This window comes from Cuculus canorus, chromosome 3, assembly GCF_017976375.1.
Source record: "Cuculus canorus isolate bCucCan1 chromosome 3, bCucCan1.pri, whole genome shotgun sequence".
In the NCBI taxonomy this organism is placed as follows: Eukaryota; Metazoa; Chordata; class Aves; order Cuculiformes; family Cuculidae; genus Cuculus; species Cuculus canorus.
Window position 1 is genome coordinate 95,074,853 of NC_071403.1, and position 18,936 is coordinate 95,093,788.

An 18,936-nucleotide genomic window follows, 5' to 3' on the forward strand; every position below is an offset into this window, starting at 1 on the left:
TATAAATGTTGTCCCCATCCGCTCAGCACATGGCATTGAATGAGAGGAACCTCCAAGGGCACGGCTGTGAGGGGCAGAAGTGTACTGAGATGTGCAAGCGCATGCAACATTAAATGAAAAAAATAAAGCAAAAAACTGCCAAGAAACTTGACCAAATAGAACTGATCAGCAGAAAATGGGCCAAGTTCACAAACCTGTGTGATAATCTTCCTCTAAGACTGAAAACACCCATAACCCAAAAGTGATTAAAAGAAGGATTTCAGTAATTTGTTTGGGAGAGGGGAGTCTAACAAACTAATTTAAGCTAATGTAATGTTTATAAAGTTACTTAGATAATGACACCATGTATGCCATTATAATCATTAAAACCCAATCTATGTTTTTTTTAAAAAAAAAACTTTGATGATTAACACAAAATCAAGTTGATGTGAAGGAACAATTACTTTTCGAAAAAAAATCAGGAGGTCCTAATATTCTGTAGAATGAGGGAGGATGCAGCTGTACGTCGACAGCTTTCATATCCTCATTTGAATAATGTGGCCTGAATCTGTCACTTTATTCATCCTCCTTATGCTCAGTGTACTCTGCATCAACAACAAATTAAGTTGTAAATAAGAGACAATCATCACTTTTGTTTTTAAGCAGCTTCTGCATGGAGAATTTCAATGTACTGTTTCTTTTTGACAGAAAGAAAGGGATTCTACACTCTGCTTATGTAAGCACAAATATGAGGAAACCAACCGAAATGGAACAATAAGGGAGCACTTGAGAGCTGCTCCAAAATGTTCTTGGAAGTACATTTCTACCACCACAGAAATCTCATTTTTTAATAGGATGTGTATAACAAAACCTGTTTAATTTACTGTAATAATTATTCTTAGTTTGCTCTAAGATTTCAATGACTTTATTTTTAATCTAAAAACATGCCTTTTCTTCATCTAACTGCAAGCAGGGTTCACCTCAACAGGAAGAACAAGTGAATAAAGACAGCTGTAACCTTTGTGTACCCAGAAATATTATTAATCTCTAATATGATAATATGATACCATTTCAGGAGCAAATAGAGCATGCAGTAGGCAAAGGCAGAAGAGATTTTCTTACCTTTACATCTGAGAAGTAGGTTTTCAGCATATTGGAACTTGGGTACCGGGTGTAAAAGAACATAAGCTTGGCCTTTTTCAAGTGATTCGGTGACAAGCCTTCCTGCATGTAGGATTGAATTAGTAAAGGAAAATACTGTTCTTGAGAAAGCTATTTCTGAACACACAGAGCTAGCAAAATGCCCCCTTAAACACTCTACAGTTCCCCCGACTAAAGGAGAAAATATTAACATTTAAATTGCTGCACTGAAGTTTTCTGTAAAATAGCTAAATGAGGGATGCAAGGACATCTAACTTAAACTCTGTATTTTCTATCAGTCTGAGTGCCGATGCTCGGGAATCTTGCAAGTTTACGGCTTGTGTACCATATGAATGTTCACTTGTTGCTAAGGAAACAAATGTAGGAGGCATGTGCCGCACAAAACTTATCAGAAGCTTTTCTGCCTCTTTTGCAATTCCAGCTAAAGTTTCTTTTTCTTTCAGTGTTGTGCCACTTGCACGAAATAAAGCTACTGTGTGTGAGACAGCTGGAGGTGCTTTATCATTTTGAGTAATGTTTTATACACGGAGTACATCTCACCTGTTTAATTTGTGTCGATAAATTTTAGTATCTTGAGTAACTCTCTCTAATCTGGCTGCTACTTTGCTCCAGTGACCACCTTGCAAATCAAAGTGAAATTTGTAATAGGCAAAGCCCCTCTGCCGCTCAATCCTTCCCCCCCAAACTTGTCGCGTCCTGATTTACACAGTTAACTCCTCGGAGAACGAAGCTGTATTTGGGGCTAACCAATCAATGAATGTGGGCTAGAAGATCAATAAATGGCCACTTACCCTATAAGGCAGCCTATTTATCCTAGAAACATCATTACCTTTTAGATCTGTAAACAGAAGCAACTAAAAGAGTTCCCAAGGGAATGTGAAGCTAACCATAACAATCTCGGCTTGCTGATTTTTCTCCCAGCTTCTTGGCTCTCTTTTGTGTACTGTGTGCTAGGTCTGGTCACATCTGTGCCGCAGGCTGGCCCTGCCATTTCCTCAGCAAATTAATGGCTTTATAATTTATCAGAAATGAAGATGCACGTGGAGAAAATCAATGTGGCCCCCACAAGGTCAATTAAGGGTTCTTCCCAGTAGCTTCTCTGGGACTGTTTCTCCTAAAAACAATTGTTGAAAATTTCACTCGTTTCACACCTTATGGTGGGGGGAAGGTGAACCGAGTTGTCAGATGAGCTGAAGCCAAGGTGCCTTTTCCACGTTAAGGCCGAGCACACGTCAGCACAGAACATCTTATTCCAGGCCTCAAAGACGGGAAATCCAGACTAATTTTTATCATCCAGCTACTGATGATTAGCTAGTTTTTTTCAGCAGCATTCCTTTTTCTCTAATTCCTGAAATCTACTGAAATCCTCTCCTTTTATTTCAGTTAAAAGGTTCACTTTTAGATAATGTAGCATTTAAAAAACAAGAAAAGTCATTGTCAATGTTAGTTTAAAACCCTCTTATTATCTGGAAGTACATGGAAAACGGCTCAGCTGAACTTGCATTTTGGTTTAGATGCTTAATGATTACAAAGAAGATAATTTATGACTGACATACTTCTTGTGCCAAGAGAAGAGTTGAAAGAACCTCCAGTTACCTCCATTAGACTGATAGAGAAGTCTAAAAGAGCATTACACTCTGCAGTGCCATCTGTCAAAATACGTAAGTGAAATAATAGTAGCAAGCTGTCACCTATTGCTTAGTGATAAGAGTTTTAGACAAATCAAAACTTCTATGCCAGAAATAAATTTTATGTGATCCTTTCAGGAAAGTGGGGGTCCAAACGGCCATTCCAGTAAGTAGAAGGAAAAAAAAAAATCCTAAGTCTCTTTAATTTGCAATTCCTCCAATGCTGACAACATCTTAATATCATGTTTGCGGTATATTTTCTTTCAGTGTGAGCTCAAAGATGAACTTAAACTTTCATAAAAAGCTCTTATATTTGCTGGATTTAAGCATATTAGGCAGTTGTCTAAGCATTTGGATTCCTTCTGCATTTACGATTTTTAAATATTCTCTGCTCTAATGCCAGAGGATATTGATATTGAATGAAACATGTATTAAAAGATGTTCTGAGACTCAGATTCTCAGAAATCCATTTTTATTAAAATTATACTTGTTCTTAAGCACTTGGTAGCCTTACAGTGATATCAAATATGCAACAAATCTGTATATCTTGATCCTAAGGTTAACGCTTTTGTGTGATAAAAGATACAATCTGTAATAATCTTGGAAAAAATAGTTAATGACAGACTTAAGAGCTAAGAATTAGATAACCCATTGCTATTTCAGAAAAAACTGAACTGACCAATTGCTTAATTTCCTTTTTAAGTGCTTGGGCTGAAAAGCAACTGTTCTTCCAAGAAAGCACTAGCTGTTTCCAGGATACTTACACACGCACAATGACTCATGATGAAATAGATTCAGTAAACATACAGCTGTACCGAACACGAGCTAAGCCCCATTCAAGGCCAGGAAAGAAAACGAGCACAAATAAATATTAAGGAGGTAAAGGGAGGAGGGGTGCCGAATGGAACGCAAACAAGCTCTGTCCCAGCAGCTCGTGTGGCTTGCCTCAATTCTCTTAGCTATAGCTTTGTGAAGACAGATGACATTCAATTCTATGGGTAATGCAAAATAGACAATAACTGCTGAAACTTGAGCCAGCTGCCAGGTGTAAAAAAGAAAAAAAAAAAAAAGGAAAGGAAAAAAAAAGGGAGAGAAAGAAAAGATGATAAATCCATAAATTAATGAAAGACATCTGCTCAGGAACATAAAAGATCAGAGGAACACTGTACTGCAGCTGAACCTAAAGCGGTGTGCAAACAACCTGAGAGTCTCAGCGTTGTGCGTTTACACAGTGCAACGTAGCCTCACCCAATGCAGCAGCAGCAAAAAGGCAAAACACTAAGAAATAGGAAGTGAAAGACTGGGAATGAAACATATACACGCTCTCGTGTGTTTCAAGTGGAGAAGCACGGGGTAGCATTGCATAGCGTTTGACTCATTTGCACTTCAATCCTCCCAGGTAACGCTCCTCTTTGGCAAAAATATTTTTTAGTGGAGATATCTTTCACTCCTATTACTCTCAGCCTGAGCTTCCACAAATGCTCTAACAGGCTTTTCTAGCCCACATATGTGTTGAGCTGAAGGAAAAGAGGTAAGAATAAGCTGTATCAGGTAAAAAAATCTGCATTAGCACAGCCAAGCTGCTCCTTAAGTTACACCTCAGGTTCTTTTGATCAACAAAGCTCCAAAGAGCTGTATCTCAGAGCATCTTCAAGACCCTCCAACGAACAGGCTGGCTGGAAAGCATTCGTTCATCATCCAGGTTTTATCAACAGCACAGAGTTATCCAGCTTGCTGTACAATCACTCATTTTTTTTTAAGTTTAATTAGTTTAATTCTAGTCAGATTTAATAACTCCTCATTTCAAAATGTTGTAATTCACTAATTATAGCTTTCACATATTGGGACTGTGAAACTCATTCCAGTTGGACTGGAATTCTGTTTAAAAATAAATAAATAAATTGTAGGAAGTTTCACTAATGTTTCAAAGCCCTCCTGCCAGTGAGAGCACACTAAACTTCTTCACCTGCAGATGTCTTAACAGCATACAAACTACTGTTGTGCTTCGATTTTGATCTATGCAAATGTTCTGGGACTGAACAAGGCTATTTTTCTTAAGATGCAAAGAGGATGCATGACAAAGGAAGACCACGCAGAAAAACAATTCGCTGCCTGTTTCTTTGGGAATTTGAATAAAACTTAATATTTGATTAAACAGATTAGTTTGCAAAGATACAGACTGCATTCATGACCAAGAAGGGAATTCATGGTGCAGGTGCATCTTATCTTGTTTAGCAACATAAGCAAACATTAACCATTTCCTTCTGCAATTCAGCAAAGAATGATCAGATACATTTTACAGGCATTGCTTAAAAAAAAAAAAAAAAAAAAAAAAAAAAGAACAAAACCCCAAAAACCAAACCCCAGGCTAGTTCACTGTTTTAGCTTACTACTAAAACCTGAACTTGGCTGTATCTGCTAGTCTTATGTTCTCATCCTGGCTGTATTGTCCAGGAAAACAGATGTTGCTTTCTGCAGGGAAGAAAGATCTACTTCTCTGAAGAAATATATTCCTTATATGTGCACACTCAACCATATGAAACAAAAGTGCCAGAACAGAATCATCCACAAACAAACCAACCTCCATACCGTGCCTTTCCCTGGAAACTGTAAGCTACCTAGACAAATGCATGGCTGCTAAAAAAAAACACCCGTTCCCCACAGCTGAGTTGTATACCAACATACATGTTGTGTAGAAGTGCTATTTAATAAATCTGTTTGTCCTAAAAGGTCTGTATCTAAAGCCAGGTCAAACTGCAGCCTGCAATAACGTCGAGGTGGGAAAGTCAAGAGTGTTTTCACAATGGTAGGGAAGGAAGCAGACAAAGAAGGAGAAAAGGAACCACTCTAGCATTTGGCGTTTCCCCTGGCTAAATCTCAGTGTGGTGGGGGACCTCGCACCCGTTTTCACAGAAGCAACAAGCTCCATTAGCGACTGCCAGTGAAAATCAGCAGGGGGAAGGCGGAGAAACAGCAGGGGCAAGGTAGAGATGCTCCATGGGTGGAGAGCATCACATGCAGCCCTAAAACTACTCCTAGTTCACACGCTTGGCATTTTTCACTTCTGATCACTCCTCTCTCAGGATAGGAGAACTATTTTTATACAAAAACAATTAGTATGCCGCCGCACTATTTGGCAGAAATTACTTAATTGCTCTGGCCTGAATCTTGCCCTCGGCTGCCACTCCTGTGATCTCAGGCCTGCTTTCCAAGATTGCAGTTTGCATTTCAATATGCAAGAAAGTTTTTCAGTTTGGATGTCCAAAAGTAACTGGCAGTAACTGAGAGTTATGCTGGTGTTAGACTGATTCCTCTGTTTTGCCATACAACTTATATGGCGAGGTGAAGATTTCCCTGCTACTTATGCTGCTGAGAGATCCTGTTTCAGTCCTCAGACATCATGTCCATTACCAGTCAGGTCTTCAAAACACAAACAGCTAAGGAAGGTACTCTCAAACTAGGAATCCTTCCCCCTGTAGAAATTCAGCTATTCATGCAAGTCAGATAGAAGCAATTCTTGACTGAGTTTTAACCTAAGTTAGTTCAAAGACTGGTGGTGATGGACTCTGGACCTGCTGCACCTGCCTTTGTCCCAGTGGTGCCAGCTGCCATGGGAGGGACGGGAAGTCCAGGTAACCAGCGGGTCTTGAGCCCTGCCAGCACACTCCTGACGTTTTAACACATCTAGAAAAAATATACCTAAAGTCACCAGAGTTATTAATTGCCTAGAAGATACCCAGGGATGGGGCCCAGCCGCGTGCATCAGCCTTCACATCATACCTGTGGAAAGTTCTGCAGCATCACTACCTATACTCAGGGATGGGCAGACTTACTCAGTCACAATCACTTTCTTTAGCTGGGCAAGAAAATTAGCTACATCTAAGGCTCTGTGCTTGTGCTCCTGCCTTCTGCTGGGATCTTTGAGCTGGGATAAAATGTTGATCTATCCTTCATTCAAAAGCCTCAATTTTAGCATTAGGCAGATGCAGTTATTTTATTCACTTTTCATACAACTGCACTTGGAAGAAAAATTTTTTGACCAAAACGCACATTAGGGGAAAAGATGCAAGGAGTGGGAGGTGTTATTGATAAAAGAAAAAACAAAAAAAAAAGGAAAAAAAAATAGAAATCTAGTATTAGTTTCCAGGAAAAAAAAATCAGGACTATGTCTGGATATGCCTAAATAAAGCCAGATATATATTTTTGCCCCTAAAGAGCCTGCTATTGAGCTAAAAAGAGAGATTTTATTACCCCTTTTTTTTTTTAAGTAGGGGAAGTGTCCTATAAATTTAATACAGCTGAAGTTTTATATTTAATTGTTCTCTTTAGGTTTCCAAAATAATTTGCTTTGTGTATGTTAGGACAAAAGATTTCTGTGTATGGCTGAACAGAGGTTAATCATGCATAGCAGGCAGCTGCACAAGGGCTGAGGAGCAGACCCCTGGGTGGGGGAAAAAAACTTGATGCAGCCTGAATATATCAGTACCTGTGTCTTTTGTGCTTCGTTTCCCTTATGGGCTTAAGAGCTGAAGGCTCATGATGACCAGACCATGGCTCTCTGCAAGTCTCAGCCACACCATCACTAATGTAGGTTGTGTGCTGGCCAGGCAGGGCAGGGAATGGAGGCAGCCGTGGCTTGAAATGGTTTCTGGTCAACGGTGGTTTCTGGTCAACGGTGATGCCCCATCAATCACCTGCCTGCCCAGGGAAGGACCTGCCCCCAGGAAAACCCCACCAACAACCCAGGTTGTGGGCCTGGCTCAGTTTCTCACCCCACAGGATGGTATAAAAGGCTTGGGGAGGGCAGGTGGCTATTTTATGTGAACACTGTCGCTGAAGAAGTGGCATCAGCCAACACCTGGCATTCTATTTGGCCCCATCAAGCCCCCACCCTCAACTCCCCCAGAAGTGCCTGGCTCCTGCAGTGCCTGGGTGGAAGGACTGGGGTACAGGCATGGCCCCTTGTCCTCTCCCACCGGCCACTGCCAGGTTATCACTCATCTCTTGAAAAGGATATTGCATTTCCCGAGTAGGGCGAGATTTCAGACATGTCTTGAAGGTCGCCGCACTCAGACTTTATGAGGGACAAGGAGAGGCCCTCGGCAGCGCTGGGGGGGTGGGCCGGTGAGCAGGGGTGATGATTCATGTGGTGTGATGACATCTTGGTCCTCAGGCTGGTGGTCTCCCGGGTGAGGTCAAGGGATTCAGGAGAGGCGCGCTCTTTCCCCGGGAAGGAGGCTGATGGGGCACCCAGGGGGCTCTGGAAGGGGTAGGCCATGAGGGGCAGAGGGAAGGGGTGACGGAAGGACGAGGTGGAGAAGCCAGCAGTGGCCGAGAGTGGGGACTGGTGCAGCGAGGCATGGTGGCCACCAGCCGGCGGGGCTGAGGCGGATTGGTCGGAGGAGTTTTTGCGAACAACGAGGGGCAGTGCCTCGGTTTGGTCAGTGGCACCGGGCATGGGGACACTGCCAAAGGTGTCAAGGGGGTTGGGAATGATGACGTCCCCAAAGCACTGCAGGCGCTGGTTGGCCGTGTGGAAGTTGTGGTTCTCCCCATTGACGGCAAACCTCGCCTGTGGGATCTGGAGAGGTGGGAAGACCTGAGGAAGCTGGCGGGAGGGCTTGGATGAGAAAACTTTGACCACTGTGTCCACAACTTGTGACATGGCAGTGTTCAGCTCCTGCTTCAATGTTTCAGCCAAATGTTTGCCTTCGGGATGGAAGGCATTTGTCCCTTGCTCCTTCTCCTTGGGGCCTTCTCTTTTCGGCTTATTCTCTGCAATCTCCTGCTCCCGGATGAGGGCTCGTGCCCGGTCAATGAACTGTCCCGGGTCCAGCTCGCACATCTCGTTGTCCGACCTGCTGACAGAGTCACCGGCCCTCCCATCCATGTTTTCGGAGCGCATGCTGTCTTCAGACAGGTTGCCATCTTCATCATTTTCAGAGTCAGTGCTGTCGTAGATCTGGTAGAACTTCTCCTGCAGCTGGCGCAGCTGCTTCTGCATGTCCTCCAGCTGCTGCTTCAGCTGTCTGCGCTCCTCTCGCTTTTGCTCTTTCCTCGCTGAAACCAGCTGCTGGAAACTCTGCTGCTGCTGTTGTGGCAGCTTTTGCTTGCGTTTGTTTTCTCTGTAACTTTCTCGGGGACTCACGGACTGCGGAGCTATTTCTCTTTCATTTTCATTGCCCCTTAACGCCACACTGGGGGAATGGCTCATACCCCGAATTATATTCTCAACCCGGGCGCGTTTAGCTCTCAGGTGCTCGTCGCATAACCGATCCACATCAAACTGGCTCATAGTCGGCCTGCCAAAAGGGGAAAGACACTCTTGGGGGCTGTCTCTTGAAGAGTTGCTGCATACATCCTCCTGATGTACTTCTGAGCCTGTACTAGAGAGACCGCTGGCTTGGAAACTGGGCTCCGTGCCACCATTTTTGTTCATGTTATTTTTCAACAGCTGGGAAATTATGGTTGCTCCTGGAAAAGGCATCATGGCATCTTCATATGAGTTCGCCCTCTTCAGCAGCTTGCGGAGTACATTTGACTTTTCCCCATCTGCATGCTGCACCACTGAATACTCGACATCCTGCTCTGAACCTTGGGGATTCATGGCACTAAAAAACGTTGCTCTTGCCTTTGCAAAAAATGCAGATGCTGTCCCTACCGTCCTTTTCACTCCAATGTCAACTCTTCTTCTCTTGGTCTGCCTGCTTAAGAGGGCTGTGCTGTCATGGTCAGGCATCACTGGACTGTTATTGTGCCATCTTCAAAAGCTTGTCAGCTGGGCTCAGCTCAAGAATCCTGGGACCCTGGCCAACAGAACAAAAGGACTGATGAATCATTTTCTTTAAATTTCTCCAAATTTCCTGACCTCAATCCTGAATAAAATGCAAAATGCATAGGCTCTGGGATTTATGGCACATTACAATTATTGCAATTTATTATGCACTCTGCTTGAAATGAAACATTTTTAAATATTTCTGCTCCACTGGTTTAAGATGGATTAAGATTTAAAAAAGCAAAAACTGCTTAAGCACCAGTAATATGATTCTCTTGCACAAATGCCTAAAATGATACTGTTTATCTTCAGAAGAAAGAGTAGATTAGAAGAACACAGCCTCTGACAACCAATTGATTAAATTTAGGGCATTGAGATACATGTTACAAAATAAGATGAAAGTACTCCTTATTTAAGATTTATTGTTAAAACAAGAAATTGTATAAAATTTGGATTAAAAAAAAATTCAATTGTGATGTAAAAACCATAATTGTAGTTTTGCTTTTTAAAGAGAGATAAAACTAGTAAATAAGCAGTCGAAGGTCAAAACAACACCTTTCACTTAATTGTAGGTAAGACAGTACAACTGTATGCGAAAGTCAAAGAAATCATACATGCATTTAGGTTTACACTGAGGAAAAAAAACCCTCACTTAAACCATTAGTGAAACATCTATTCAGCAAAGCAAAAATGCATTAAAATATTTTATTATCAGGATTATAATATTTACAGAGATGTGATCAAATAAAGGCCAAAATGTAGTTCATTAACATAGCCTCATAAGTACCAGTGAACAAGCCATGGCAGTGTTTTGAATTCTCCATACATACCTTCCTTTTTCATAACTTATATTCTCCAAGCCCCGCTACCAAAGGCTGAAGATTTTGTATTTTGGTGTACAAAATACATGACATTAATTCTTTTGCATAGCAGAAATGAGGCATGTTCAGTGTCACATCTTTCTGCTTTAGAAAAATCTCCAAGAACTGTATCTCAAATGCCCGGTGAAGCCCTTCTTACATGTAATATTTTGAATACACAGAATCTTATTTCCTGTGACATGCAGAAAAGATGAGAAAAAATACGGAAAGATGAAAGAAATAACATCAATCAGCTGCGTGAGAAAGGAAGATACCTTCTCTTTATATGAACTCTCATTGTTTCCCAGGAACACAGCATAAAAAGATAACACACTTCCTTGCATTTTGTAAAAGGCTCTTGACATAATTTGTGACTTATTAACTAGTGATGCTAAACTCACACTGCACAAAAAGCATTGGATGCTCTTTCTTGTTTCTTAAAATTTAGCACTGAGGAAAATTAAAATATTTTTCATGCGACGCTTATCTAATATTAAACTTTACATTTGCTTAACAGAGCACAATCTTCACAATAACAGGGTATATTGCCAAAGGCAGCATGCAGACTTTTTGGAATTGCTCCCATCTCTTTCGGTTCACCTGTAAAAACATCTACGTGCTCCCTAGGACTGCATCTGTGGCTAGTTTTAAAGAATGACTATCCATGCAAATAGGCATAATTTCAGCATGAAATAATCTGTAAAATCAAGACAGTAGTCAGTGCTTAGTTTGCAACCAGGATGGAAAAAAAAAAAAGCTCTTAATACTTATAAACATTTTGTTTATTTTGCAGCCTTTGCCCCTGTATTCTGGACGTACTAAAAGTATTTTCAGAGATTTGGTGTCAAGAGACAGTTATGCTAGGGATGTGATCTTTGTTTACATTACTGGCTCCTTACATACAGGAAAGTAAAGAATGATAATTTTTTTTTTATAAAAAGTGTCATTAATTCAAATGGGGAATACAGAGCCTTACAGTGTTATCAGGACTCTGCCTTCAGAGACTATTATTTATCAAGAAGCACATTAAGCAAGTGAAGTTTGGCTACCTCACAATAATAGTAAAGTAACAATTTTGTTTCAGGGGCCAAATTCTACCATCTGCACACTAGGTAGCATCCCACCTTGCAAGCAACTCCTCTGGAGTTCAGGGATACCAAATTCCTGTTACATGTGAGTGGTAGATCAGGCCCTGCCTGACAGTGTGTGTCATAAAAGACCATCTCCTGCTTTCCCTCAATTAATGCAAATTGAGTTTTACAGGGCGAAGAATCAGGCTCTTACAATTAGGTCTTCATCTAAAGAAAAGTCTGAGGAGTTGGGCTTTCAGAAAGGTTGTTCTTGTAAATAAATGGCCAGGTCCTCAGGAGGTGGAAAGGGGTGACCACCACCATAGTGTTGAAGCAGGCAATACGGGCATGGAATAAATCAGGGTCAAGGCTGACTTTTTAGTCTAGTGGTGTTCTTTTGAAAGTGAGATAAACTAATTGCAAGATAACTGAAAGAGCTCTTGCTTACTGCACATAAGATATGCTAAAGTACTAGCCAATAGCAAAAAAAAAAAAAAACCAAACCAAAAACCCTTCATGCTTTCCCTTCCTTTGCTGTATTTAAGCCATGCTTGATTGAGATTCAGACTCACACCAAAAACGTCATGTCAGGTTTCAAGTTTTGCACGTTTCCCAGCAAATTTGAGGTGCCTGACCACTGTTTCCCTTTCTCTTGCCCAATCCCAACCAAGGACACGCATGGGGAGGGCTTGCTGTACCCTTGAGTCAGCAGCTCAGGAAATAGGCTGTCCTGTGCCAGGTTGGAAGGTCATTGCCACGCATCCTTCCTCCCCAGTGTCCATTATCCTCTCCCTGAGCCCCCGTACCAGCAGCTGCTGGCCTGCTCATTCTTCCCACTGCAATCAGGTGGCAGGAGGTGCTCCAGAGCGATGCCCTCTCCTTCACTTGCTGGAAGCTGAAAGCATCGGAGTTATCGTACACTTAACCTGGGTATTAAGCAATGCCTCCCATTTGTCCTGGTGTTATCCTGAGCCTACAGACCGCCAGCTTTAAGGCTCACTTGCCTTTTGGCTTGAATATGAGAAATAGTTCTACTTTAGCTTGACAAATCAGAATGAATACTGAACGGCTGGTTAAAATTTTAGTCTCGGAGGACCAAAACCAATTCACACCTCAAGGGAAATTGAATGCCATGTACAGCAGGATGCAAAATCCCAGCCACAAAGGCAGTCTTTGATACTGATTAGATTAGAACTGGATAAATGGGGAACCCTTGGGGAAAAAAAAAATAATTAGGAAGTTTAAGTCCTTTACGTAGTACCAGTACTTCGGCTGCACATTGTCTCAAAACTGTATTTCGTACATCTAATGTCTCTGTACAGATACTCAGAAATGTATAGTTAAAAAAATAGCTTAGGTTGTCAAGACTTATGTAGAAATCTTCAGAAGCACCATTTATTTCTGGGTTACAGAGTTTTAAATTTGTGAAGGTTAAATTTGCTTCACACGTCACTTTTGATACTCCTCGCATGCCAAGTGTAGTTTACGTTAAATTTACCCTCCACGTCTTGAGCCTCAACTCGCATGATGCGGCTTTCCCAGAAAAAGAACATTTTCCATGCCCACATAATTAAAAATCATACCAAGGGCCTCAGCACTTTTTAAGTCCATCCATAAACATAGCTTGCAGTATTTTATTTACAAAATTTACTTCCAAAACTTTTGTTTCAGGAGATATGTTTAAAATGTGGCTATGAATAACCTCTTAACAGCACAGCAGCTACAGACATGAGTTTATTTCATATTCATTTGATATGCATTGACATTTTAACTGGAAACAGATTAATTATTCTAGATATCCAACAGTTAGAAACATGATGTCAGGTATTTAACCTCACTCATTACAAAGAGATCAATTTCTGTTAAACAATTTTGTTAACTTGTCTTGATCCACAAAGACGCTGATCATTTTCTCCGAGATTAATTCATACATCTACGAGATGCAAAGGAGATGTAAATTCAAACTCACCCTCCTCAGCTACTCCGAAGAACCCTAGCCTAACCTAAACAGACATCAAATGCACAGCAGCAAAGTGCTAAACTTGATGAATATTCTTGAATGAATTCAAGGAGCTATCAGTTTATGGAGCTGAAATTGTTCCTATCTTTTCACAAGCCAACTACTTTCTTTGGTCCAGCATCTGCCTGCTTCATGTCAGACCATTATGTCAATAACACACAAGAAATTTAACACGCTTCTGCTAACAGAAATATTTAGATCTTTCACTCCCGAGCGCTACATGGGGTATGGCTTTGCCAGAATCAGCCACGAAGCACAGGATGAAAATTATTCTAGTCAACAGCATTTCACTCACAAAACCACAGCTAAAATCCAAAGAACAGATGACATCTATTCACCATAGATCTGTTCAGCGCTAAAATCACGTCAGCAACTAATGAGAAAGTACTATCCTTTTGTACAGCTCTGACACAAGTTTTCTTGGGAGAAAGGGTTATCTAACTCTCTTAGCTGAGACGTCTAATAAAAGAATTTGAAACAAGGCAGAAATTGTGAGCAACTGTTCGTGCAGTAACAACTATTTTATTAGGCTTTCTCCATAAGAAGTAAAAATTAGAGCCTGACTTACTTCAAAATTATGCTACCTGCTCTTTAGCCTCAAAGAAAGAAGCCACCCTCGTTTTATGACCGTGGTGACACCCAGGGCCCAATCCAGCAAGGTATTCAGCAATTCCTATGAATGCCAAACATCCGCAAATCCCATCAACTACAGGGAGAACTGACAGAGCTCCCTAACTAACAGGAGGAATGCAGCATCTCATTAGTTCAGGCCCTTATTTTTGGGAGATGTAGGGCCCTCCATCATGAATCCACGCTCAGCTCTGCTTGAGGAAACGGATTCTTTGAACAAGAAAAAGAAATCAAGCTGTTCAAGGTAGAAAATTGAAAATATTTTCCTCCTCTCAAGCCAGTTTGGTCCTTGCTATTTCACTGATCGTGAAGAAAATAACTCACATGGTCTTTCTGCAGTGACAATACTGAAACGTTCACAAGATTCCTAATACGAACTCAGCTCAAGTTTTCAAAGATTTATTTTCCAGGCGACACACGTTAAAACACAGTTCTTGAATTAGTTAATCTAGCAGTTAAGCTGCACTTCGAGACAGAATAAATCATTATTTAGAGATCACAGAATGCAGCATTTACAGTTCTGCCCTGAATCAAATTAAACTCCGATTTCAAAATGTGTCCATTTTAATGACTACGTTAATTTACCAACCCATCATAAAAAAAAAGATAAGTCATATAAACTGAGAGGCCTGGGAGTTCAACTGACAGAAAAGTTAATTGTATCTACTGACAGTGTCATTCAGCTGACCTAAGATACTTTCCAGTATAATTTAATAGTGAGCTGTTAGCAAAAAGCATATACATTGTACTTTTTATCAGAGATCAATGCACCAAATGTTGATACTCTGTGTACCCTTAAGTATTAATAAATGTTTCACAGTATGTGACATTGCCATTAAAGGTAAGCCCTGGACAAAATGCCGATAAAATAAATGCAAAATGAGCTTCAGCAGTTGTAAACTTTACGTGATTGATGGCAACTCAGAGAAAAACTGCGAGAAGGCAACATAAAGGGTACGTGCCACATGCAAATCTACGGGTAAGGAAACTGCCTCCATATAATTCATCCTGTGTACCGCCAAACCTCTACAGATGATGGAAGTGACAAATAAACTGAGTTTGTACACCTCACGGTCACACAAACGTCTTTCTGTACCCTGCATTAGACAACACCAGATCTTCCTGCCACTGAGAAACGGCCATGGATGCACGGATGCACTTCCACGTGCTCCTCGCCTGTCCCCAGACCCGGATGAGGGTTTTGGGGTGACACTCACCACCCAGCGAGACACATCGTGTCATTCGCCACAAGCACCTGGGACCTGGGAGAAACTAACGGATTTCCAAATCCTCGCGCTGGATACTTTTGCCGGACATTCAAGGGCACCTCTAGTCTGCCAGCCGTGACTGACATCTCCTACTTTTGTCAAAGATATTAAGTTAATATCCTCCGTATCTGTTATTTCCGCAGACAGGGCACATGTACGTGACACTGACCCCTCCGAGAGCTCCATCCCACCTCGGACGTGCCTTTCGGGCGCACAGATCGGCCGCAGACACCAATTAATGGACTCACGTCCCCCGGCTGACCCTGTCACCCGTCCCAGTGGCTCAGGGAGGAGGCGGCGGTGGCCGAGACCCCTCGCACGCACCGAGCCGCCCCGTCCATGCGCGCAGCGCTGCGCACCTGTCCGCGCCCCCCCCCCCCCCGCGTCCCGCTCGAAAGCCCCCGCGGGAGAGGGGGGGTTACGCGCAACTTTCTCCCCTTCCTCCAAGATGCGCGGCTCCCAGGGCGGCCCCGAGGAGTGCCCGGTGCCGGGGAGCCGTGCCCCGGCTGCCCGTCGGGCCGCCCGCTCCCGTCATTTTTGATGCCACCCCTGTCCCCCCCCTCCCCGCCCCGCTCCATCCCGGGATGCTCACCCCAAACCCAGCCCTGCGCGCCCCCTCCGCGCAGCCCCCCAGCGCAGTCCCCTCCTGCGCATTTAACACATGGCAAAGCGCTCCGGGTCACTTAGCCGATAAACAGAAAACGAGAAAAGCCAAGGAAGATCTCCATCAAGGACTAGGAAAAAAAAATTAAATCCACCCCCCCCCCCGAAGAAAAAACAAACAACAAGCAAATAAACATAAAGTACCAATAATCCTAATCTTTTCCCAGATCAAGGCTCTTATCCCGCGACTCGCATTTGATCTCTTCTCATGTGCTCGCTACCTACCACTCAAATCCCGTTTTCTATACATTTCCACAATTCGCTGCTCGTCCCACCCTTGGAAATAAAAAAGTAATTGCAAGGATAAGAATAAGAATAAAAAGTCCCTGTCCTTCCCGGTTCGGGTTAGAAAGGAGAACTGGCGACATGCAAATGACAAGCAAATTGGAAGAGACAAAAAGAAAGGCAGCTATAATAAACAAGACAAAGAGGAGGCTCAGAGGACTAGAGCAGGAGTTTAAAGCAGGGGATGGGGAACTTCGGCGGGGACCGGGGGTGGGGGTGAGGAGGAAGCTCAGAACAACAAAAAGAAGACAAATACCGGCTGGGTTTTCCTTCCCCGCAAAACTGCCCTCCAGCCCACGGAATAAAACCAAGCCTGGTCCACAGAAGGTGGCAGAGAGCGAGCGAAGGGGAAGGGGGGAGGGTCCCCTAACAACGAGCAGGTCACTTACTCTTCAGCCCTGGGCAGGCTACGGTGAGCGCTCCATCGGGCTCGGCGCTTACAAATCCTGACCGCCTTAGCTACTGGGGAATTAAAACTACTCAGCTAATAAAGTCATTGCAATTTTGCCCCCTGGAAAAAGAAGCACAGGTTTGATAACGGTGATGAGTATTTTGCTGGGGATTTCATTCCCCCCCTCCCCGCCCCCAGACCATTCAAAGCAGCCCGAGCAAGTGCAAATTAATTATAAAGAAAAAGAGTCGAAAAGGCCGAAAAAGCCGGGAGGGACGGAGGGGGCGCGGAGAGGGAGCGGGTACTTACTCCGTGCAACGGCGACGAGACTGAGCCTCTTTTTTTTTTTGCCAGTGGAGCGGGAGAAAGGGAGAAAGGCAGACACGCACATGCACACCCCACAGGCGCCCCGCACACGCGCACAGACGGACACACGGACACGCGCGCAGCCCCGCCGCTGATGAATATGATAATCGGGCGAGGGAGGGCGAGGGAGTGAGTGAGGGAGTGAGTAAGTGAGTGAGTGAATGAGTGAGTGAGTGAGTGAGTGAGTGAAGGAGGGAGGGAAGGAGGGCAGCGGCCGCGGGGCCGCAGAACGGAGCGGAGCGGGAGCGGAGCGGGGGCGGAGTGGCGCGGAGCGGCGGGGCGCGGGGCAGGGCTGGGCTGGGCTGGCCGAGCCGAGCGAGCGCTCCGCACCGCCACAAGATTTACTTTAAGACACAGCTGAAGGAAACAGGAAGACTAGACGTCACGCTCGGAGTGACGTGAGCCCGGCCTGGCGCCCAATCGGGAGGCTCCTTGGGACGGACGGGGGGGACGGAGAGAACTTGGCAGGAGCGAGGAGAGAGGAGAGGGGAGAGCTGGTGGGGCGGGGGAGGGACCGCCCCGCCCCCGCGGGAAGGTGGCGGCGGCCGCGCACCTGCGGGGAGGGGGGGGACAAAGGGGGGGCACCGGCATCCGCGCCCCGACGGGGCGGCCCTCCCCGCTCCGCCAGGCACGGACAGGAGTCCCCCCCCACACCCCCTCCCCGCGTGCGGAGGGGGAGAGAAAGTTTAGGAAAAGTCATCCCCGCGGGGGATGCTCCACCGTGCCCCGCGCGGGGAAGTTTCCCACGAGGGAAGGTTTCCCTAGAGGAGCGCCGGGGCGGGATGCGCTGCCCCACCGGGCGCATCTTGCACGCGTTAAGCATCGGGACGGTGGAGCAAAACCCCACTGGCGGGCGCTCCCCCTTTGTCCCCAGCGGGGGACAAACTTTAAGAGAAGCGGGTGCGTGGCCGCCCGCCCCCCGCATCGCGGGGCCGTAAGCGGGAGCCTCTCGCTTCCCACGTGCGGGGAAAAAAATAAACGCTCCAAACGCGCGCATTAGGGTCGGCGGTGCGTGGAAACAACACCCTCCACAGCGCGCCCCAAGTTTCGGTCCCCTTAAAGCCATCCCCGGCTGGGCACAGCCCGCTCCCGGACGGCTACGGCGGGAAAGCTCAGGGGCAAACATTTTTTTGCCTGAGAAAAACCCTCAAACAGACTCTTCCCGGCAGGTCCGGGCTGCAATTGGGACAGAAGCCGGCCGGGCTCACTTTGTCCCGCCGGGAGCGCGGCTTTCCGCGGTGTGGGGCAGGCAGCGCCCGGTACCCTCGTCCGGGGCTTCCCGTAGGAAAACAGCCTTAGGCTTGCAGGCGGCAAAGGGAATAAACAGAGGAGAGGGAATAGCGTCCTGCGGCGGGACAAGCGGCAGCGGAGCGCTGCAGGACGCTCGGAGGCAGGTAAGGACGGCGCTGCCTGCCCGCCCCTCGGGGCCGGCGGGAGAGGGAGCTCCGAGCGGAGGGGACAGCCCAGACGGGGCGAGGGCAGGCAGGGCTGAGGAAGGTGGCTCGTGCCAAAATTCGCGCTGCAGCTCCGTGGTGGCGGTGAGGGGACGGGCAGCGACTGTCCTCCTGCCCACCCTGCTGCTGGCATCGAGGGGACCCGCTCCTTTTCCCCTTAGTCTCGCTAGAAGCGAGACGCGGCGACCAGCCCCACGCGTGGATGCGTGGAAGCCCCTCGGCGGGGCACGCTGCGAGGGCTACCCTCGGCGGCCAAAGTTTGGGACCCTGCCCGCTTCTGCCAGCCGCTCCCCGAGGGCATGGAACCCGCGGCTGCCCGCAGCGGGACAGGGCTGGGTGCCTCGTCGGGGCGGCTTGGGAGCGGGGTCAGTGACGCGGATGGGTGG

At 45.3% G+C, this 18,936-nt stretch overlaps 1 protein-coding gene across 5 annotated transcripts in view; it reads right to left on the reverse strand.

Annotated features, from left to right (window-relative positions):
- Window positions 1-17,429, reverse strand: part of PROX1 (prospero homeobox 1) — a 49,633-nt gene extending 32,204 nt beyond the window's left edge. For 2 of the 5 annotated variants that reach the window (XM_054062879.1, XM_054062875.1), the window contains exons 1-3: window positions 17,040-17,429; window positions 7,784-9,574; window positions 1,102-1,207 (exon numbers count right to left, since the gene is read on the reverse strand). In XM_054062879.1, the coding sequence (XP_053918854.1) occupies window positions 1,102-1,207; window positions 7,784-9,507 (1,830 nt within the window). In that variant the 5' untranslated portion in view covers window positions 9,508-9,574; window positions 17,040-17,429. Of the gene's footprint in view, window positions 1-1,101; window positions 1,208-7,783; window positions 9,575-16,595; window positions 16,652-16,728; window positions 16,851-17,039 lie in introns of those variants that run through there. The other 3 variants (XM_054062877.1, XM_054062876.1, XM_054062878.1) reach the window with 3 other exon arrangements.
- Window positions 17,430-18,936: the final 1,507 nt, after the last annotated feature.